Source organism: Accipiter gentilis, chromosome 11, assembly GCF_929443795.1.
Source record: "Accipiter gentilis chromosome 11, bAccGen1.1, whole genome shotgun sequence".
Classification (NCBI taxonomy): Eukaryota; Metazoa; Chordata; class Aves; order Accipitriformes; family Accipitridae; genus Astur; species Astur gentilis.
The window spans coordinates 847,906-868,425 of NC_064890.1; the positions used below are offsets into that span (position 1 = coordinate 847,906).

At 67.7% G+C, this 20,520-nt stretch overlaps 3 protein-coding genes across 4 annotated transcripts; 1 reads left to right on the forward strand and 2 right to left on the reverse strand.

The window, feature by feature from the left end:
- The first annotated feature begins 16 nt into the window (after nucleotides 1-16).
- Nucleotides 17-8,932, forward strand: LMF2 (lipase maturation factor 2). Of its 2 annotated transcripts, XM_049813986.1 has the most exons (14): nucleotides 17-151; nucleotides 856-1,109; nucleotides 2,835-2,863; nucleotides 3,153-3,349; nucleotides 3,539-3,717; nucleotides 3,951-4,089; nucleotides 4,486-4,620; nucleotides 4,761-4,866; nucleotides 5,261-5,357; nucleotides 5,501-5,683; nucleotides 6,809-6,977; nucleotides 7,327-7,438; nucleotides 7,812-7,920; nucleotides 7,999-8,932. In XM_049813986.1, the coding sequence occupies exons 1-14, from the start codon at nucleotides 55-57 to the stop codon at nucleotides 8,347-8,349; spliced, it is 2,157 nt and encodes a 718-aa protein (XP_049669943.1). In that variant the 5' UTR covers nucleotides 17-54; the 3' UTR covers nucleotides 8,350-8,932. The 2 variants fall into 2 exon arrangements, with proteins under 2 accessions (XP_049669943.1, XP_049669944.1); XM_049813987.1 differs by lacking the exon at nucleotides 7,812-7,920 and having other exon boundaries at nucleotides 7,999-8,167.
- A 326-nt stretch (nucleotides 8,933-9,258) lies between these two features.
- MIOX (myo-inositol oxygenase) lies at nucleotides 9,259-12,598 on the reverse strand. Its single transcript, XM_049814000.1, has 10 exons — nucleotides 12,581-12,598; nucleotides 11,386-11,448; nucleotides 10,990-11,070; nucleotides 10,586-10,748; nucleotides 10,432-10,499; nucleotides 10,206-10,315; nucleotides 10,009-10,076; nucleotides 9,707-9,756; nucleotides 9,475-9,587; nucleotides 9,259-9,367 (listed from the first exon to the last, which is right to left on the reverse strand). The coding sequence occupies exons 1-10, from the start codon at nucleotides 12,596-12,598 to the stop codon at nucleotides 9,259-9,261; spliced, it is 843 nt and encodes a 280-aa protein (XP_049669957.1).
- Nucleotides 12,599-13,926: 1,328 nt separating this feature from the next.
- On the reverse strand, nucleotides 13,927-20,237 carry ADM2 (adrenomedullin 2). Its single transcript, XM_049813920.1, has 2 exons — nucleotides 20,125-20,237; nucleotides 13,927-16,382 (listed from the first exon to the last, which is right to left on the reverse strand). Exons 1-2 carry the CDS (start codon nucleotides 20,229-20,231, stop codon nucleotides 15,893-15,895), a joined length of 597 nt encoding a protein of 198 aa, XP_049669877.1. The 5' UTR covers nucleotides 20,232-20,237; the 3' UTR covers nucleotides 13,927-15,892.
- Nucleotides 20,238-20,520: the final 283 nt, after the last annotated feature.

Sequence of the window (20,520 nt, forward strand, 5' to 3'; positions counted from 1 at the left end):
ACGCCTGTGCGTGCTGACGTAAGCGTGCGCGCTGAGGTCGCTCAGCGGCCCGCCATGGGGGAACCGCCGCGGCGGCCGCGGTCGTTGTTCCTGGCCGGGCTGGCCGCTGCCTACCTCGCCGCCTTCGCTTCGCTCTACGTTCAGATCCCCGGTAGGGCGGCGGCGGCAGCGGAGGAGGAGCGGAGGGAGGGGTGTGAGGGGGTGTGCGCCCGTCCCCGGGCTTGGTGTGGGGGGATGCGCGCCCGTCCCCGGGCTTGGCGGGGGGGGGGGGGACGGCCGGTTAGGCCCCACCGGCGGAGCCCGGGCTGTAACGGATGCTGGAAGCGGGGGGGGGGGGGGGGGATGTCTCGGTGGGGCCGGGATGGCTGAGCTGTGCCGTGAAGAGCTGCCGAGGCCGGCCCTCCATGGGGAGAGGGTCCTTCCCCTCTTCCCCGCCGCCCCTCCACACCAAGGGGGGTCCAGGGGCTGCTCCAGACCCTTGCACCCCCACCCCGGGAGCACCTTGACAGACTTCTGCCCGAACAGATCTCCCCTGCCTGCAGCAGGCAGGGCGTTTGTCTCCCTTCTACGTGGCCAGGCTGGGTCTGGCAGCCGCTGGGTTCCACGTGGGTTCTTCTCGTTGCTGCTCCATTCCCGGTTCCATGAGGAAACCGGGAAGCTAGCGTGCAGGGAGAACTAACTGGAATCCCCCGCTCCCTGCCAGCACCTCGACGAGCAAGGGGCTGCCACAGAGATGAAGTCTCTTTGTGGCAGCCCCCCGCTCGTCGAGGCGCTGGCGGGGTGGGGGGCTTCCCAGTTCTGCTGCCCCAGACTTACGGGGAGGCTTTGTCACCACTGTCACTATCCCATTTCCAGGGCTGTACGGGAGAGATGGCATCCTGCCGGCCCGCAAAGTGTTACGCCTCAGCGGGAAGGGGCTATGGGAACAACTACGGGATTTTCCCACCTTGTTGTGGCTCAGTCCCCGCCTGGGTTTGGATACGGAGCTGGGGATGGAGCTGCTCTGCCTCCTCGGCGTCCTCGCCTCCTTTGGCGCCTTGCTGTTCGAGCCGCTGCGGGACAGCCTGCTCTTCGCCCTGCTCTGGGTGCTCTATCTCTCGCTCTACCAGGTATGAGATTGGTGGGGCTTGTGGTGCCCTAGAGGGGTCAGAGCTGGGACCTAGGAGGGCGAGGGGGTGATGTTCTTGCGTTAGCATCATCCTACAAGCTCCTGGCATGCTCAGCTTCCCTCATGGCACTGGGGGAAGGGGCTGGCAGTTCCCTGGCTCATGGAGGGGAGGTACAACCCTATCCTTGTGCTGGTTCTCAGTGCCTTCCCTGGGATAAAACCCTCCCAAGACTTGCCTGCAAAGCCAGTTCCCACACCTCTGGCCCCTGCCCGCCCACAGTCTTGCCAAGCCCTCCCGGGGCCCTTGTCCCACTCACCAAGCCCTTTCCCGTGTCCCCTGAGAGCTCTGTGCCCCCCAGCCATGAATCTGCCCTCCTGAGCCGTTTGCACTTGATGCCTGTGCTGGCAGCTTGGTGCAGAGGAGCTCGGGTGAGTCAGAGCCTGCTAGCGCAAGCCGCGGCAGGAGGAGGGTTTCTCTTCCCTCTGAAACCAGGGGAATTAAAGAGGAAAAACCCGCCTGTGCTTGGAGATCCCTCTCGGCCTGGGTGGCTGTTACCCCAGGCAGGAGCTCTCATGCCCTGCCAGAAGGTAGCCCAGGTGGCTGGCAGTGTCGGCAGCCCTCACTAGTCCCTCTTGCCAGGGTTCAGGCTGTGTCCAGCACTGGTGGCTGTAGGGAACAGTGTTGAGAGCCTGGAAAAGTGAGGTGACAGCCATGGGAGTACGGTTTCTCCCGTGCTGGGGGGCTACCCTGTGGCACTGTTACCCCGTCCCCTTTGTCCTGCTCATGGTCTTGCTGGCACACAGCTGTGCCCCACGGGGAGCTGTTGTGAGCAGCTCCCCTCACATGGGCAGCCCTGCTGAGCTGTGTGGCCCGTGTTTGGGGCCCAAGGGGGAGGCAGGGTGGGAGCCGGGACTCTGGAGTGACTCACTGCCTCGGCAAGGGAGAGGAAGCGGCATTCTCAGCTTTGCGGGGCCGGGGAGCCCTGGGTGACTCCCACCCACAGGGACTCTTGTTTCCCAGCACGTGGCTGCAGGGCTGCTGTGCCATGCCACAGCGTGCACAGCTCTGCCTCCTCCCAACCCCGTGTGCCAGCCCGGCCTTCCTCTCCTCGCTCCCTTTTAAGGTGATGCTGGAGAGAAAGTCCCTGCTCCTCCCCAGCGCTGGTCTCCCTCTCCTCCAGCCCTCTGCCCTGCCGCCAGCCGGGTCTGCAGCCTGGTCTGCTGTCGAGCACCACTCTGGGCCTGGCTGCAGGCCGGAGGGACAGTGCCCAGGGCTGGGAGCACCCAGGCAGCAAGGCAGCACAGAGCAGGGCTCCCCTGCAGCCCCGCAGCCCTGGCCTTGTGCCTTCCTCCACCTTGCAAGTGATGCTGCAGTGCCTGGGGCATAGCCCTGGACACCGGAGCAGTTCCAGGCTGTGGTTCCCGGCACGGCTGCCTCCCCAACACACCTAACCGGGGAGCATCCTCCTTCTCTGCCCCCAGCAGTGCCTTCGTGGCATCTCTGTGCTGCTGCTCTCAGCAGCAAGTTGAGGTCGCTGCTCTGCTCCTTGGGTTTGGCCTGTAGCCCAGTCATGGGAAAGGAGCTGCCAGCGGCACCGAGGGGGAGCCAGGAGGGATCTGCAGCTGCCCCTCGGACCTTCTGCCCGCTCCCTGCAGGGTGGGTGTGGGGAAGGGAGCGGGGTCCAAACCTGCGCCCTGCTTACCGTTCTGCTCCCTCTCTCTGCAGGTGGGGCAGGTCTTCCTCTACTTCCAATGGTAAGTCAGCCCTGCATCTGCGCTTCCAGTGCACCTGCCCTGGGCAGGGGGCTGCTGCAGGGGATCCATGCGGACAGAGCTGTCCTGTCCCCACTTCAACTGGCCTGCGGCTTGCCCAAACCCCAGGGCAGGAGGGTTGGGTGCGGAGAGCTGTCCCCTCTGTGGGAAGCAGCGGCAGGCCCCTCGGCACCCTGGGGTCTCAGTGCCAGCGCAGCTGGGACGGGAGCTGGCTGCCCCAAGGGGTCTGCGGACCCAGGGTGGCAGTGGAGGACAGCAGTGTTCCCCACAGGGATAGCCTCCTGCTGGAAGCGGGATTCCTAGCAGTGCTGGTGGCCCCCCTGCGCCTGCTGAAGTGGCGGTCCACGGCCTGGCGTGCCCATGACGGCATCACCTTCTGGCTGGTGCGCTGGCTCCTCTTCCGGCTGATGTTCGCCTCTGGTGTGGTGAAACTGACCAGCCGCTGCCCCACCTGGTGGGGGCTCACAGGTGAGGGGTGCTGCAGGTTGTGGGGTGTCACGGGCTTTGGGGCACCCTTCCCAGGCAGGGAGAGCAGGGGCATTTCCCCAAGCCTCAGGCTGGGCCTCCTGTGCCCCGTAGGCAGCTGCATGGCTCTGGGCAGCTCCTGCCAGCACCTCTCCCCTCTCTGCACCCCTGACCCCTCCTGTCCACCTCCAGCTCTCACCTATCACTACGAGACCCAGTGCATCCCCACGCCAGGTGCCTGGTTCGCCCACCAGCTGCCCGTCTGGTTCCAGAAGTTCAGTGTGGTGGCCACCTATGTCATCGAGATTGCCATTCCGCTCCTCTTCTTCGCACCCATCCGCCGCCTCCGGCTCTTTGCCTTCTACAGCCAGGTGGGTGGGCAGAGCTGGACCCCCTCTTCCTGCCTCTCCTGCCACCAGGTGCTGTGGGGCTCCCCAGGGGCAGGGGGACTGGCTTAGTCTGTGGGCAGGACAGGCTCCTCGCTCTGTGGGCCCTTGCAGGCAGGACTACCCCAGGTGCTGGGAGCTGGGCATGCACTGGGGTGGTCCCCCAGGCAGTCAGCTCAGCACTGTGACACCCCAGCCCTGCCTTCACTCCTCCCCAGGTCCTGCTGCAGGTCCTCATCATCCTCACGGGTAACTACAACTTCTTCAACATGCTCACCATTGTCCTGGCCTTCTCTCTGCTGGATGAGGAGCACGTGGGGCACTGGCTGGGGCGCAGCAAGAAGAGGCATGCCAGCAGTGAGTCCCTGGGAGCCCTGTTTTGGTGGGGTGGGGTCTGGTTTCTGCTGTGCCTGGGGTGGGGAGGGGACAGGCCACCATCGCTGACCACCCCTGTCCGGGTGTGACAGCGAGAGGCAGTGTTCTGGCCACCTGCAGCTGCCCTCTGGCTCAGTGCTGTGAGAGCTGCTGCCAGCATGGCTGCCTCGCCTGCTCCTGGGGTGGGAGTCTGTGCCCTTGGGATGCTCAAGCTGGGTCCCCTGTGAAGCAGCGTGTTGGCTTCTGCCGTGGGATGCGCTCAGTGCTGCCCGCTCGCCCTCTCCCTGCCTGGACTCAGGGTGCGTTTTGTGCCCCTCCGTGCCACGGTGGGTTGGGTTCGCTGAGCCCCTGGCGTTCAGCAGCCCTGCTCTGTCGCAGCCTGGCCCCCCAGCCTGCGGTCCCTCCTCTCCACCCTGCTGGAGATGAGCACCTATGGCTTCCTGCTCTACTGGAGCATCCAGTACTTCAGCCTGGAGATCAACTGGGAGAAGAGGCTGCTGGACTCCAAAGTGGGTATGTCACAGCCAGGCCCACGGGGGCTGCTAGCCCATTGTCCCCACAGCCCAGTGGCAGCGCCTGGGCTCCTGCAGCCCCAGTGGCTCCTGGGGCAGGAGGGGCTCCTCTCTGACCCTGTGGGTTTTCCTTCACTCCAGCCTTCACCTATCACGAGTTCACGACGTGGCTGCGGGCGGTGACCCTGCCACTGGTGGGGCTGGGCTTCCTCTCGCTCTCCTGGGAGATCCTCTCTGCCATGTACAGGTGCGTGACAGGGTCAGTTCCCCCTGCTGGGCCTCGTAGCTCTGCCATGACAGCTGAGCAGGAACGGGGCAGCTGGTGTGGGTGGCCTGGTGCCACCCCCGAGGGTGTGATTCGTGCATGGAGGGATGCTTGGATCTTGTGGGCACTGGGGGAGCTGGTGTGGGGTGCTTGGAGCCAGGCGGAGGGCTGGACCCTGGGGCTGTGTGGGGTGGGTGCCCAGTTCGGGGGGTGCTGGGTGAGTTAGGAGGGATTTTCCTCTGCAGTGTTGGAGTGGGGCTGAGCCCTCCACCGCTTTGGGCACAGCATGGGTGGCTCTGAACCCTGCAGATGACAGCCGGAGCTCTAGACTGCGGTGCTGTGCAGCTCTGATCCCTTTCTCCCCCCCACCTCGCAGGTGTGCCTGCGTCCGCGGCTGCTTATGGAAGCTCTGGGCCACGCTGCAGTGGGCCGTCTTTGCCACAGCAACCATGGGGATGTTTGCCATCAGCTTGGTGAGTGGGTGGGAAGTGTCTGGGGAGGGCAGGAGACAGAAGAGCATGCATTTGTCTTGGTGTATGGGGAGCTGGAAACTTGGCCTGGGCCCCCGAGGCTGCTCCTAGCCATGGTGACAGAGCCACTCTTTGCCACTCCCTAGGTGCCCTTCACCTACATCGACTACGAGTCCAATGGCAAGCTGTGGCCCGGCATCCACCAGATGTTCAACACAGTCGAACGCTTCCAGGTGGTGAACTCCTATGGGCTCTTCCGCAGGATGACGGGCGTCGGGGGGCGGCCCGAGGTGGTGCTGGAGGGCAGCTACGACAAGCAGACCTGGATGGTGAGCCACCATTTCATAGAATCACAGAATCATTTAGGTTGGAAAAGACTCTTGAGATCATTGAGTCTGATTGTAAATCTAGCACTGCCAAGTCCACCGCTAACCCATGTCCCTAGGCGCCACATCTACACGTCTTTTAAATACCTCCAGGCATGGTGACTCTACCACTTCCCTGGGCAGCCTGTGCCAGTGCTTCACAACCCTTTCAGTGAATAAATTTTTCCTAATATCCAATCTAAATCTCCCCTGGCACAATTTGAGGCTGTTTACTCTCATCCTATCACTTGTTACTTGGGAGAAGAGATTGACCCCCACCTCCCTACAGCATCCTTTCAGGTAGTTGCAGAGAGCGATAAGGTCTCCCCTCAGCCTCCTTTTCTCCAGGCTGAACAACCCCAGTTCCCTCAGCTGCTCATAAGACTTGTGTTCTAGACCCCTCACCAGCTTTGTTGCCCTTCTCTGGACATACTCCAGCATCTCAATGTCTCTCTTGTAGTGAGGGGCCCAAAACCGAACACAGTATTTGAGGTGCAGCCTCACCAGTGCTGAGTACAGGGGAACAATCACTTCCCTGGTCCTGCTGGCCACACTATTTCTGACACAAGCCAGGATGCTGTTGGCCGCCTTGGCCACCTGGGCACACGGCCAGCTCCTATTCAGCTGGCTGTCGACCAACACCCCCAGGTCTTTTTTCGCCAGGCAGCTTTCCAGCCCCTCTTCCCCAAGCTTGTAGCGCTGCACGGGGTTGTTGTGACCCAAGTGCAGGACCCAGCACTTGGCCTTGTTGAATCAAGTTCGACAATCACATTTGGCGCCGAAGGGGCTGTGCCGGAGCTGCGGCTGGTTGGGTAGGGCAGCTGGGGACAGGCACTGAGGAATGGACTCCAGTGGAGCCAAGCATCCCTGTCCTTCTGGCTTGGTCCCCTCTGGGGCACCCAGCTGTCCCCTGTGGGCTTTGTCCCTCTGGAAGGAGCTGGTAACCCCAGGAGGTGAGCGGGGGGGGGGGGTGAGTCTGGGGGAGCTCTGCCCCCAGGATGGCGGAGCTGGTGGAGGTCCAGGTCTGACCCCCATGCCAGTCCCCACTGCTGGATGCCCCCCCAGCCCACTCTGCTCCCTGCCCCACAGGAGATTGAGTTCATGTACAAGCCCGGGAATGTCAGCGCGCCCCCCCCTGTGGTCACCCCGCACCAGCCCCGCCTCGACTGGCAGATGTGGTTCGCAGCCCTGGCCCACCACAGCAGCAGCCCCTGGTTCACCAGCTTCGTCTACCGCCTGCTGCAGGGCAAGAAGGATGGTGAGTGGGGCTGGGGACAGGTTGTGCCGGGGGCTCCCTGGGCCCGGTGCTGCAGCAGAGGCAGCCCAAGGCCCCGTACCTGGCAGTTGTGCCGCAGCAAGGACCTCCGTCCTGCGTGGTGGCAGGGATGGAGGCGGGGCTGCCTGGGCTGAGCTCCCTGGAGCAGCAGGCAGGGCTGCGTCCCACCCTGTCTGGGGCCTGTCGCTGGCCCCCTGCAGCAGCAGGTCTGTGTCCCAGGCCCTTTCCTGGGGATTTGGGGCTGCTGGGCTCCAGCCCTGCAGCGGTTTGGGGTGTCTCCGCAGCGAGGGGCATGGGATTCCGGCGGGGGCTAATGCTGTGTCTCTGGCAGTGATCCGCCTGGTGCAGGTCGACGAGTCCCGGTACCCCTTCAGCGCTCAGCCCCCCGTCTACATCCGCGCCCAGCTCTACAAGTACTGGTTCACCAGCAGCGCCGAGGGCAGGTGAGCGGCACCAGGACAGGTGTGCCAGTGCCTGCACCCCCTCTGCAGCCACGCTTTGCTCCCCGAAGCTGATGTGACACCACATCGACACGCAAACGGCGCGGGTGTGTGTGCTGGCTGTGCTCAGGCGGCTCAGGGAGGGGGCATGGGGCGGGGGGGGGGGGGGCTGAATTTGGGAGCTGCTTCTCACGTGGCTAATTGGCTCATTAACTCGGCAGCTCATCAGTGCCCTAAGCTCTGCTTTGGCAAGGCTGGGTTACTGCGTGGGGGGAGGCAGGAGCCTGGCCTGCTCCTGCCTTGCGGGCAGAGCTACCCTGCTCCTGCCTGGGCCAGCGGGGCAGAGGGCTGGGCGCTGAGCTCTCCCGTCCCACAGCGAGGGCCCTGCGCCATGGTGGCGGCGGCAGCACGTGCAGGAGTTCTTCCCCACCGTCTCCTTGGGCAACCCCACGCTGGAGAGCCTGCTCAACCAGCATGGGCTGAAGGTAAGGCATTGCGCTGTGGCCGCTCCATGCTCCTGGCCGAGGGGCAGCCCTGACACCCCTCTTCCCCTCTCCCCGCAGGACAAGATGTCACTGAAGCGCTCGGCAGACACCTTCCTTCCCTGGCTGCTGCAGTCCCTCCGCCAGCTCAGCCACCCCTTCTCCGGCCCCACCATCCTCTGGTCCCTGTACGTTGTGGTGGCCACCGTCTACCTCCTGCGAGCCCTGGGCCACCGGCCCCGGGGGGGTGCGCCCCCCGCCCGCCACAAAGGTCCCAGGCGGGGGGACCCTGCCGACCGGGGGGGTGGCGAGAAGAATGGGCAGGTGCGGAGGAAGGAGGCAAAAGAGGCGGAGGAGAAAGGCGAGGGCCGGACCCGGGGGGCGGCCGATGGCCACGGCGACAGCCTCCGCGGCACCAAGAAGAAGAAGTAGAGCCTGGAGCCGCCAGTCCAGGCCCCGTCTTCCACCCATGGACTGATGGAGCTGCCTGCGGGCCCCGCTGCCTCCCCTCATCCCAGCTGTCTGCCCCTGCCTGCCTCCCTGGCATGGGGGTCCCTGGCTGGGGTGCAGGCAGGCCCCCCCACCCCTGCCGTCACGCTGCCTGCCTGCCCCGGGGTGAGCTTGCTGCTCTCTTCCCCTGCCAGTGCCTTCACGCACAGCACGGTCATTGCTCGCAGACAGCAGAGCGGGGCAGCTCCCTTGCTGCTGCCCCTCTGTCTCCTCCCCAGTCTGGGCCCTGTAGTGGGGCCATGCCAGGTTGCAGCAGAGTGCTGAGCGCCGGTGGGATGATGCTCAGCACTGGCAGGAGCAGCTTTGGGCAGCAGCAGCGAGGCAGCACCAGCCCTCCCGGTTATCACGCCCGGCCCCTGGACCTGCTCTGGGGGAAGTTTGGGGTGCTGCTCCCCCACCCCACCCCCTCCAGCGGGAGGGCTCTGGCTGTAACGTGCTTCCCATCGGCTCATCCGTGAGCACAGAGGTTTCCTATAATTTTCTAAATAAAGCCTTTGACATTCCAGCCCTGCAGGCTCTCCCTGGAGCTGGGTGGGCTGGGGGGGGGGGGGGGGGGGTGTCCTGCCTCGGCCCTTGCCCTTGTCCCACCTGATGAGAGGTGATGGGGATGGCGCCGGTGCCCCCACCTCTCCCTGCTGTGAGCCCTACACCCGTGGGGCTGGGGGCTGCCCAGGGTTCAACGGGCACTGGGGCTGTGTGACAAGCAGGTTTATTGTAATAGTCACAGTGCTCCCCGCGGCAAGCCGGCTGCTCCCCCAGGGTCTGTGCCGTGAGGCTGGGGTCGAGCGTGGGATGCTGGGTGCTGTGCAGATGGTGGGTGGGGGTCCCCGCTCACCAGCAGAGCTGCCCGGGACAGTACTTGTCGATCAGGGACTGGTAGTAGCCGCGGAGCTGCTGCACGTCAGGCAGCTCCTCCTGCTTGGTGTAGAGGTCGAACTTGCTGCAGGAGCGAGGGTGGGTCAGTGCGGGGGTGAGGGGGCTGCTCCCCCCTTGGGGGGCCTCGGCCAAGCCCCCCTGACCCCCCCTCTGCCCACCCTGGCCACGCACTTGAGCTCCCTGACCCAGGGCAGCATGCGGAGGTCCTCCTCGGTGCAGAGGTGCAGGTAGTCCCCGTGTGCGTGCCAGGGGTAGAAGGAGTGGAAGCGGACCATGTAGAAAGCCTGGGGGGACGAGGATGTGCCAACCCGGGGCACCCACCCTCCCCACGGCAGGTCCCTGCCCCACAGCCCTCGGGGGGAGGGGCAGCCCCACATGTGCGTCATCGTCCCCCAGCCCTTACCTCCTTGGGCAGGGCGAAGTTGTTGAACTTCATGACTTGGTACATGTACTCTGGGGAGAGAGGGGGGGATGTGCGGGGATGAGCTCGAGTGGCTGGGGCTGGACCCCCCCCATGCAGGATGGGTGCCCCAAGAGCTGCAGCACACCCCCCCCTCTGTCCCATGCAAAGGCCTCCAGCTCCGAATCCCCCAGCAAAGGGGGCCGGGGAGGGGTGCAGCCACCCCAGGTGCATCGGTGTCCCGTTTGGGGGCAAAGGACCCTGCCCCAAGGAGGGGACCCCAGCCGGACCCCCCCAGCCCTTACCATCGTGTCCCCAGGACATGAGAACGTTCTCCAGGCCGCAGTGAGGCTGGTACATCCCGTACTCGGTGCTGGGGATGGAGTCGGGTCGGGGGCTTGGGGCTGGACCCCTCTCCATCCCCCCAGCCCCTTCCCCGGCTGTGACACGGGCTGTGGGGCACAGCACCCCACAGCAGCCTGCCCCGGGGGTCCGGCCTCACCTGTACAGGGGGTCTCTGGTGTCGGGGTTGTCGTGGAAGGTGGAGTCCCCGAAGACCACGGACCTCTGCACCTTGCAGCCCACCGGGAAAGTGTCCCCCACCACGGCCCACTGCAGAGGGGTGCGACAGGCGTCCCGCTGGCCCAGGAGGGGGTCCCCAAGGAGGGGTCCCTGGCCAGTGGGATCCCCCGTACCCCGGTGTGCCCCCTCTCCACTGTCCCACTTACCTGGGGCTCCCCGAAAAGTGCCAGGACCTTCCCCAGGTCGTGCAGCAACCCCACGAGGTGGAACCAGTCTGGGGGCAAGCAGGGCTGTCACCCCCAGTGGGACACGGCCCCACACGGGCTCTGTGTCAGTGGCGGGGGGGGTCAATGGCCCTACCTTTGTCAGGGTGGGCCCGGCGGATGCCCTCGGCGGTTTGATAGGCATGGTAGGAGTTGGGGAAGTCCACGTCCGGGTCGGACTCGTCCACCAGCTGGTCCAGCAGTTCCAGTGCCTCCATGGCGCTCATCTTGCGCAGGGAGCAGGTCCCGTACTCGGCGCTCTGTGGAGATGGCAGGCACTGGGGATGGTGACCCCCTCCCCAACCTGCGCTGCCACCCCGAAACCCCTCGGGACCCTCCCCGGAGCCATGTGGGGAGTGGGTGCCCCCCAAGCAGGCTGGTGTACCAGGGCAGGACCTGCAGCACTTGAGTGCGGGGTGGGGGGGGCTGCGGCGTGTCTCCCCCCGGCTGCCGGTGGACCACAGGTGGGAAAGGATGGCCCGGGGCGGGGGGGGGTCGCACCTTCTTGCGGACAAAGTCGACGGTCTGGTGGGTGTGCATCAGCAAGTAGGTGTTGTAGACACGGTCCAGCAGCTTCCCCTCCTGCAGCTCAGCGTCAGGCTCCTGGGGGGCTCCGGTGGGGTGGGGGGAGCCCCCCCGGCATCCCTCCCAGCCTGGGGCAGCAGAGCTCCCACTGGGTTCCTTCGGCCTCTCCCAGCAGTGGGATAAGACCCCCAGCACGGCCGGTGGGGTGCAGCTGCATCCCCCGCAGTGTGGCATCATACCACCCGACCTTCAGCACCCAGCCTTGTGCAGCAGGACCCCCCCCATGCCCCGCCTGGTGCAGCGGACCCCCCCCCGCTGCCTCGGGGTCACTGCCTGTCCCAGTGGCAGCACGACCTGCCCAGACGGGCTCACCGTGTAGTTTCGGTACTCGGACTTGGCCTTGCCGGACTTGGGCTCCTGGGAAGGGTCAGCGTCCTGCAGCGAGAAAGGTCGGGCTCGGTCAGCGGGGCCGGATCCTGCGCCTGGTCTGGCAGCCGCGGGACAGAGAGTGAAAACACCCAGGGACAAGGTGTTCCGTGAAGGTTAAGGAGACACGCCATCTCCAAAGGAAAGCCCTGAATGCGCGGCATCGCACGGCGCTGCACAGCATCGCACAGCATCACACAGTGTTGCACGGCGTTGTACGCCGCTGCACAGCATCGCGCAGTGTTGCACAGCGTTGTACGCCGCTGCACAGCATCGCGCAGCGTTGTGCAGCACTGCACAGCATTGCACAGCACTGCACAGCATCGCGCAGTGCTGCTCCATTCCGGTGCGGAGCGAGGGCCGTCGCATAGAGGTGCAGAGCAGGAGCCGGGGGGAGCTGCCCGCGCTGCCGGAGAGGGGGTCTGGCCCGGGGCTCTGCTGGTTTAGGGCAGCAGCTCTCAGGAGTCACTGCCTCAGACCCCCGCAGCCCCCTGAGCGAGGTCTGTGGGTGCGGCTGAGCCGGTGGGTGCTGCACGACACCCCGCACACCCTGCAGCCCCCCAGGGACAGGCACTGCCCGCCTGCCTGGGGGGGACCACTTCCCTGCCTGCCGAGGGGCGAGTGTTCACTTGTTCCCTGTGGAGCTGGGTCCCCCGTGGGGCTGGGATGGACGTGTGGCAGGGACACAGAGGGGATGGGTCCCCCGTGGGGCCGGCACCCCCACCACAGGGAGGACATTGCCGAGGGTCCCGGGGGATCTCCTCCACCCCACCAAGAGGCGACAGCCCCGGTGCTGAGCTCTGCGGGCCCCCAACCTGCACACAGCTGGGGTGGGGGGGTCCCTGAGGGCTACGGCCTGTCGGCACAGACCCCTCGGGGGGGTGATGCTGTGGGGCTGTGCCCCACGGCCCCAGGGACAGAGGGGGGCTGCACGTGCTGCCTGTGTGTACCCGGGCGGACCTGCACCCCGACACGTGGGGACATGCCAGCGGGGTCTGACCCCGAGGCGCGGGGCGATGCGTCTGGGGACCAGCCCTGAGGTGTGGGGTGACGTGCGGGATGCTGACCCCGACGTGTGGGGCGATGCAGATGGGTCTGGCCCCGAGATGTGGGGCTCTGGGTCCCGCCTGCCCGTACTCACCGCCCGGAGGCTCCTCATGCCGGCGGTGGAGAGGGGCGGTGGGCGCACGGGCTCTGGGGCGGCCGCCGGGACCCCCGGCTTTATCCCCGCGGGGGGCGGCAGGGGGACGGCTCAGCCTGCGCCAGCCGGCGCGGGGGCAATCGGTCACCAGTTAACCTGCCCCCGGTTAATGTTTGAGCCCACGGCACTGGGCTCAGGGGGATGCTGCTCCGCGAGGGTGGGCAGGGGCTGGCAGGGAGACGGGCCCAGCCCCTGAGCTGGGTACCCCCATGCTGCAGCCCCCTGAGCTGGGGACCCCTGACCCCCAAGCTGGGGAGCACAGGCCACAGGTGACCCTGCTAGCGGCTGACGGTGGCCCCGGGCTGCTGGGCTCCTCGTGAGGGCAAAGAGACGCCCCTGCCCCACTGCCCACACTGGCCGCAGTGACCGCAAGGGACGGGGCCACGGAGTGACCCCCCTGTCGGGACACGGGGAGCGGGACTGGACCTTGTGCCCTGATGGCACTGGCAACCGCCGTCCGGCCACTGATGGCCCCAGGGCCACTGTGCTCCTACGGGATCCGTGTCTTAGTGGGACGGGCACCAGCCGCCCCCGTGCCTTGCGGAACGTTAAATTTAGCGACTGCCGATGTTGTAAGCGTGTGGAGCAAGCCCTCGGCAACGAGCTGCCCCAGGGGGCTGGCAGGGCATCTCGGCCGGGCACATCCCCTTCCCGGGGGCCATGAGGTCCTGCCAGGCGGTGGGCGTGCGGCTGGTGCACGCACGTGTGCGCTGAACCACGGTCGTGCTGTGCCATGGCCAGGTCACTCCTGTTCCTGCGTGCCAGGGCAGAGGCAGGAGTGGGCAGCAGTGGGCACAGTGCCCATGGGCAGGGGCCCTGGGCAGCCCCTGCTGTGCCCATTAGCCACTGGCGTTAGGGGTGAAGCCCTCCAGCACGGTCCCTGCACCCTCCCACAGGAGCCCCTGACACATCTCTCCCCTTTATCTTCCTCCTTATCATCCTCCTCCTGCCTGGCTCCTGCCCGCTTCTGCCCAGACCCACTGGCCCCATGCGGCTGTGGGTGCCAGGCGGGCATTGCTGCTGTGACGGACGCTGTCCCTGCACTCGCTGCTGTCCCTGCGCTCGCTGCTGTCCCCACTGCACGGCTGTCCCCACTGCATGGCTGTCCCTGCGCTCTCTGCACGAAGCAGCCGGTGCTGGTCGTCTTCTGTCGCCGGTGGCTGTGGGACCCGGGTGCCCACACCCTGCCCAAGGCAGCCCCTCACCCACCCACCCGTTCCATGCCCCATTCCTGTGGGAACATCACCCGGCCCGGCACCAGACGTGACCCCTCTTCGCACATTTTATTCTGCACAAAATCAGATTTTTGCTTGAAAAGAGGAGAAGGGGAGTGCTCCGCACTGTGGTGCCTGCCCGGCCCAGCTCCAGCGCTTCTGTGGGGCGGGATCCAGCCCGGGCACCCACAGGGTTCAGTGCAGCCCCTCTACAGACTGGGGAGCACCCAGAGGATGGGGGGGTGAAGGCCTTGGGCCCCCACGCATCCCTTGGCAGCACTGCACTGAGCTGCGGCCGCCCGTCCCCATGGGACGGCACTGGGTCCCTCACCCCTTTGCCAAACGGGCAGCATTGGGTCCGGGGGGCTGCAGGCAGAGCTCCTGCCTGCGGCGGGGGCCCCGGCCCAGGAACCTCTGGTGACAGCCATGGGACACCCCATCCCGGTCCTGTCCTGCCCCGTCAGCCGGCTCAAGCAAGCGCCGGGATGCCCATGAAGAAGGAAAGAGGGGCTGGGGTGCTGCTGCAGGCTGGTGCTCCTGGGGCTGGGGGTCTCCTGTGGGCACCGGGGTCATCCTGGCGGGGGGATGAGGAAAGTGCTCCCAGGAGCAATGAAGGGGATGAAGATGGTCCTTGGGGGGGGTCTGCACCCAGGGGGGATGCGGGTGCTCATGGGAGGCGTGAGGGTGGCGCTGGCAGGAGGGGACAAGGGTGCTGGCAGGAAGGATCGGGGTGCCGACAGGCTGGGGTATACCTGCCCTCCTTATGGAGGACTGGATCGGATCCCTGTTGTCCCCCTGCCACCAGCTGCCCGTCCCTGTGCCAGGGCTGAGGGGCAGCCCAGCACGGGGGTCCGGCCGGTGACTGGGGCGGCACATCCCCGTCCTGCCAGGCCACAGGGGTCACAGCTCTGCTGGGGTGACACCAGCACTCCTGGAGTGTCACGGTGTGGGGTGACAGGGATACCCAGGGTTCCCTTGTCCCTCTCCATGGGCCCCCATCCCAGTCCCCATTGAACCCACAACTTGTCACCAGTGGGGCCAGGGGCTGTCCCCAGCCTGCCCATGCCATGCCCGAGGCTGCACCAGGGGACAGGAGGGGACAGAGGCAGGGACAGGAAAGAGGAGGGGACGGGGCAGAAGCGGGGTGCAGAACCCCGACCTTTCCTCTCCCCCCCACCATGCTTGGGGACGGTTTGCCATTCCCCAGTGCCCACCAGCACCTGGTCCTCGTCTCACTGCGGGGCTGTGGGCGGTATTGGAGGGGGATGACAGGGTGCCAGGGGAAGGGGACAGCATCCTCTCCGAGAAGGACAGGACCCCCCCCACAGCAACCCAGCTTCCACCCTGGGAAAGGACCCCCCCCCAAGGTGCCGAGCCCAACCTGGGACCCCAGTGGGGAAAGTGCTGGGGGCTGCCCTGTGCCCCCACCCTGACTGGGAGAGGTGGGCTGGAGCGGGGTCCCCCCACTCTGTCCTTGCATGACCCCCACCCACGCAGCCGTGCCACCCTGGGCAGGGACAGGAGGGGTCTGGGGTGGGGTGCCGTGGGGGTGCTGCAGCGGGGCTCGCCCCACCCGTGGCCACGCGTGCTGCGGCAGGGTGCTGAGCTGCTGAGTCAGGCGGGAGCGTGGCCAGGGGCTCGGCCCCGCGCTCTTGCACAAGGCGCCGGCGCTGCTGCGGTCAGCAGGATCCCCTGCTGCCCCTTGGACCCGTCAACAGCCCCAGCCAGCCGGGCCACCACCGGCCACCATGGGCCACTGGCTCCCCGGCCCATGCCCGTGGTCCTCTCTGCTCCACGGGGCTCCGGTTGGCAAGGGCACTGGAGCCCCTCTGTGGGGATGCTCCCACCAGCCCCACATCCCTGGTGGGGCCGTGGCCGGAGCCGGGCTCTGCCCGGGGGGCACCGGGCACCCCCAGAAAGGTGCAGAGGGAGCCCAGCCACGTCTGACTCTGGAAGCGCTTTAGTGGGGGGTCCCGCGGGGCAAAGCGGGAGGGCGCAGGGCCAGGCAGTCTAGTGCAGCGACCCACACCCCCCCCCCTCACCCGTAGCTATGGGGGCTGTTGGGGTTCATGGGGGACGAGTCCTGGCGGCCCGACTGGCCCATCAGCTGCCAGAGGCGGTGGCTCAGGTTCTGCACCTGGCAGGTGCCCAGCACGCAGCCCACCCGCAGCAGCTGCGTGTGCTGCAGCCGCCCCGACGCGTGCCGGCGGCCCCGCGGGTGCCGGGAGCCATGCCGCAGGACGAGGCGGTGGACGTGCTGGGGGGCCAGGTGGGCACCGTGCCGGGGTCCGTGGCGCGGGGTGAGCTTCGGGCTCTGCCGCGGGATGAGCGGTTTGTGCCGGGGAACCGGGCGGGCACTGTGCCGGGGGGCGAGCCGGGGTCCGTGCCGCAGGGCGAGCTTCGGGGCATGGCGCGGGACAAGCGGTCTGGGCCGAGGGCTGCCGGCGGGCTGCGGCAGGGCCGGGGGCTGCGGTCCCGGGTGGTCCCCAAGGAGCGAGGCTGGGGAGGGTCTCCGGTCTGGGGGCTCCCTGCAAGAGAGCAGTAGCGGGGTCAGCGGGAGGGGGCAACGCTCAGCGGGCAGCAGCGGGCAGAGCCACGGCACCCCGAGCACGGGGGGGGGGGGGGGGAAGGGGGGGGGGGCTGCACGGCACCCTGATAGCAGGGTGCCGGGGGTTTGGCCATGCCGGGGGTGCCATGGTGGGCCGGGGGGAGGCAGCCCCCCAGCCCTGCCAACCCCTCCCAGTCGCTCTGCCCAGCTCTGCCCTGGGCCCTGGGCCTGCCAAGCCAGGAGGAGGAGGAGGAGGAGGAGGAGCAGGAGGCGGCGGCAGCCAGGGAAGGGGAGCTGCTACCTGCAGCCGCACACGTACTCCATGCTCCGGCGTCGTGCCGTGGCGGCAGGGCCGGCAAGAGCTGCCTGCCACGGCCAGGGCTGCAGCCCCGTGCCAGCCCCTTCCCACCCCAAACCAGTGGAGCTGGGAGACCCCCATGTCCCCCCATTCTGCTGGTCTCCCCAGGCAGAGGGGATCCCGTGGCACCGCGTGACCGCGGCCAGCAGCCCCACCATTTGCTCCTGCCAGCCCCACGCCAAGCCCACCGCCAACCCACAAGCACAGGCACTGTGAGGGATGTGTGGGGTCCCGGGGGTCCCAGGGGTGCTGACCCTGCTGCCCCCCCTCCAGGATCCCCCCAGGGTGTGCAAACAGGGACCCCCCGGCACCGCCAGCTCTAGCACAGCCTGGTCGGCCTCCCCTTGTGGAGGAGCTGGTGACCCCACACCGGGAGGGGACACCCACCGTGGCAGCCCCAGAGCTCTGCCACCCGCAGCCGCCCCGGGTCGCTGCCTGGGAGGAATCCGTGGCACCCGGGCGGCTGCGGGGATGGCACGTGCCGTGTGGCCAGGGCAGTGGTGGCGGGAGCCCCTCTGCTGCCTGCGCACAGGCACACACAGTGGCACCGCATACTGGCGCCCACTGCTGCACCCCCCCAGCCAGAGCCCCTGTGCCCCCCCCGCGCACACACACACACACGTATCCCTGCATGCGCACCTCCTTCACTACCTGTGAACGTACACGGTAACCCCTGTACACACACAGGCACACGCGTGTCCCAGCATGCGCACACGCATGCACGCTCCCTCCCTCTCTAACCCCTGTACGCACACACAGGTACACCCACGGCACGGTGTGCGTGCGGACACGCACGCGGTGACCCCTGTACACACGTAAGCACATGCGTGTCCCAGCATGCACACACATGCACACACTCTATAACCCCTGTACAGAGGCACATGCGTGTCATAGCACACGCACTATAAACCCCATACACACACACTACATGTAACTCCCGCACACACCCCGGTGTGCACACACGCACACTGCGCACCCCCAGCCTGCCGTGCGTGCACGACGGGGGTGCAAGTGCAGGTGTCCCGGTGCGCACACACAGCCCCGGACTCGCACGGCACCTACCCCCCCTGCCCCCTGCCCCCCCACCACCCGGGGCTGTGGGGAAGCCGGAGGGCTCATCCCGGCATGGCACAGCCAGGTCGAGGCCGGACGCCGCTTGGCTGCGAGCCGCGGGAGTGGGGACAGAGGCCAAATTCCTCCGGTCCTGCAGAGACGGGAAGCATGGGGGGGGCGGTGAGTGCCCGCCACCCCTTCCCGTCCCGGGACGTGTTTACAGGAGGTGGCCAGAGCCCGGAAACACTGGCAACCTCGTCTTTCCCATCCCGGCACTGCCCGGGCCGTGGTACACAGGACTTTCCCAGCCGGCCGTCTTCCAGGCAGCTCCGGCACTGCCGGCTCCGCAGCCTCTGAGCGCTCCAAAGCCAAGAAGCCCCCGTGCCGGTGTCCCACGGGATGGCTGCCGGCTGTGGAGTTCCCCTCCCTCCCCACACTTGGCTTCTGCCCCAGCTTCGCCCCAGCTGGCCCTGGCATGGCGTGCATCCGTGCCGGCCGAGCTCCCGGTGCATCCGGCTGCGTGTGGGATCGCTGCTGCTCTGGCTTCTGTGCCCGTTCCCGAGGCTTTGCGAGCCCCACTGGACACGCCGTAAGGTGCCCACCAACCCCGGGGCTGCTGCTGGCAGTACCGGCACCTCCCTGCAGCCCCCCCAGCTCCCACAAGCGGTTCCTGCACAGCTCCCAGCCCCCTCCGGCTTCCCCCGCTGCCGCCCACCCCGTTCCCACGGCCTTTGCACCAGCACAGAGCTGGCACCCATGCTCCCCAGCTGCAGGCACCCACACCTGGGCGCTGGGCACCTGCGTGGCGGGGTCTGGCCTCAGGACACCCCCCGTGGTGGCACAGACCTCTTCCCCCGCCCCCCACTGCAGGACCCCCATGCCCCTGGCCCCCGTCCCGGGGACCCTCACGCCACAGCCAACAGAACTGCAGCCACGCCATCCCGCAGCTGCGGCAGGAGCTGCTGAGCCTGGGGGGGGGGGGGGGGGGGTCTGGAAGCCCCAGCCCCCCCATCTACCCCTGCAGCAGGATGTGGTCCCAGGCAGGGTCCCCCCCTCGCACCCCCAGGAGCTGCACCGACGGCTGCCTGCGGCGCCAGGCAGGCAGGCAGGAGCCGCTCGCAGATCCCTCCGGAGCCAGACGCAGGCTTCCCACGGCGCTGGGCACAGCCCAAACGCGCTCCTCAAGCAGCAACATGCACACCCGCAGCGCCTGTGCACGCGCGCACACAGCACCCATGGGAGGTTCGGTCCCGACCCGAGGTGCCTCCTTCAAGCAGGAGGTTCGGGCGGGAGATCCTGTTACCCCGCAGCCCCCACGGGCACCCACAGCCCCCCACCGCCCCTCGCCTTGCACACGCGCGCAGCCACGCACGCCTTGGCACAGGCACGCCATGGGTTCTTGCACACACACGCTCTCCATCACTGTGTACCAAAACCTCGTCCAACCCTTGCACACCCTGCCTGCCCCTTGTGTGCGCACACTCACACAGGTACCAATCTGGCCCCTGCGCCCTCCCAAACCTGCAGACCAGCCTCGCCGTCCCTGGCACGCTGCGTCCCCGCAGCCCTGGCCGCGTCCTGCCTCGTCCCAGCACCGTTCCCCCATTCCCACTGGGACAAGGTGCAGCACAGGGGCCGGGGACCCCTCACCCCGCTCCCACCACCTCATCCCCCCGTGTCCCCACCGGCACCGCGGGGACAGGCACGGGACACACAGCGAAGACAGGGTTGGGGTCCAGGCAGGAGACGGTGCCCAGGAGACCCCCCAGCCCACCCCCCTCCATACAGTCCCCATCTGCCCCCACTCTCCAGGGCACTGTGTGATCCCCCCCAGGGGGAACCTGCCCACAACCTGCCACCAGCACGAGGGGCTTTGGTATGAGGCTGTGCGTCCCCTCCCGCTGCGGGGACAGTGGGCAGCAGGACACGGAGCTCTTGCTGCCAGGCTGGGCCCTGCCTAAACCCCCGGGGAGCTGGGGTGGCCAGGGCTGGGGGGGGTGGCCAGCAGGACAGACGGACACAGGCTGCCTGGCAGAGGCTGGGGCAGGAGCCTCAGGCAGGGCTGAGTGGTGGGCACGGAGCCCCCCACGCGGGACAGGGGCCGGGCCCGTGGGGGGGTGCAGGGCTGTGTCCCGGGCAGGGGGACAGGCAGGGGTGCCCAGAGCCACCCCATGCAGAGCACCCCTGCCCGCACCTGCGCAGGGGTGCGGGCAGGGGGGGCACAGAGCTGCCCCGGGCAGGGGTCCAGCAGGGGGTGCTGAGAGGCACCCCACGCCGGGGTGCGGGCAGGGGGCGGGGGGTCCCGGCTCACCTGCGCTTGGGCGAGCGGCCGTCGGGCAGGGGCAGGCAGGCGGGCAGCTCCAGCAGACACAGCACCAAGCTGATGCAACCCAGCGCAACCGGCGCCGGGGCTCTCATGGCGGGGCCGGGCCGGGACAGCGGCTCCGGGGCTGCGGGGAGAAGAGAAGGGCTCGGGGCTGGGCTCGGCTCCAGCACCCCCCACCCCCCCGCCCCGCTGCCCCCCGTCCCGCCCCGCAGCCCGGGGTTGGGAGGGTGCGGGGTCCCCGGGGGGGGGGGGGTCCCGAGGGGTCCCGGCCGTACCTGGGCGGGGGCCGGGGCTCAGGTCGGGTCCGTGCCTCGCTCGGCGCTGCCGGCTCCCCGCCCCGGCCCAGGTTAAATATCGCCGGGCCCGGCGCGGCGGGGCGGG

Excerpts from the sequence above, each read along its gene's own strand:
- ADM2 (XM_049813920.1), bottom strand. The coding sequence starts at position 20,231 with ATGAGAGCCCCGGCGCCGGTTGCGCTGGGTTGCATCAGCTTGGTGCTG. Across the intron at positions 16,383-20,124 it reads GGCCGCTCGCCCAAGCGCAG|GGAGCCCCCAGACCGGAGAC; the intron begins GTGAGCCGGGAC and ends GCTCTCTTGCAG.
- MIOX (XM_049814000.1), bottom strand. Across the intron at positions 10,316-10,431 it reads CACTTTTCGGGGAGCCCCAG|TGGGCCGTGGTGGGGGACAC; the intron begins GTAAGTGGGACA and ends ACCCCTCTGCAG. Across the intron at positions 10,077-10,205 it reads ACCAGAGACCCCCTGTACAG|CACCGAGTACGGGATGTACC; the intron begins GTGAGGCCGGAC and ends CTCCATCCCCAG.
- LMF2 (XM_049813986.1), top strand. The coding sequence starts at position 55 with ATGGGGGAACCGCCGCGGCGGCCGCGGTCGTTGTTCCTGGCCGGGCTG. Across the intron at positions 2,864-3,152 it reads GTCTTCCTCTACTTCCAATG|GGATAGCCTCCTGCTGGAAG; the intron begins GTAAGTCAGCCC and ends TGTTCCCCACAG. Across the intron at positions 5,358-5,500 it reads GGATGTTTGCCATCAGCTTG|GTGCCCTTCACCTACATCGA; the intron begins GTGAGTGGGTGG and ends GCCACTCCCTAG.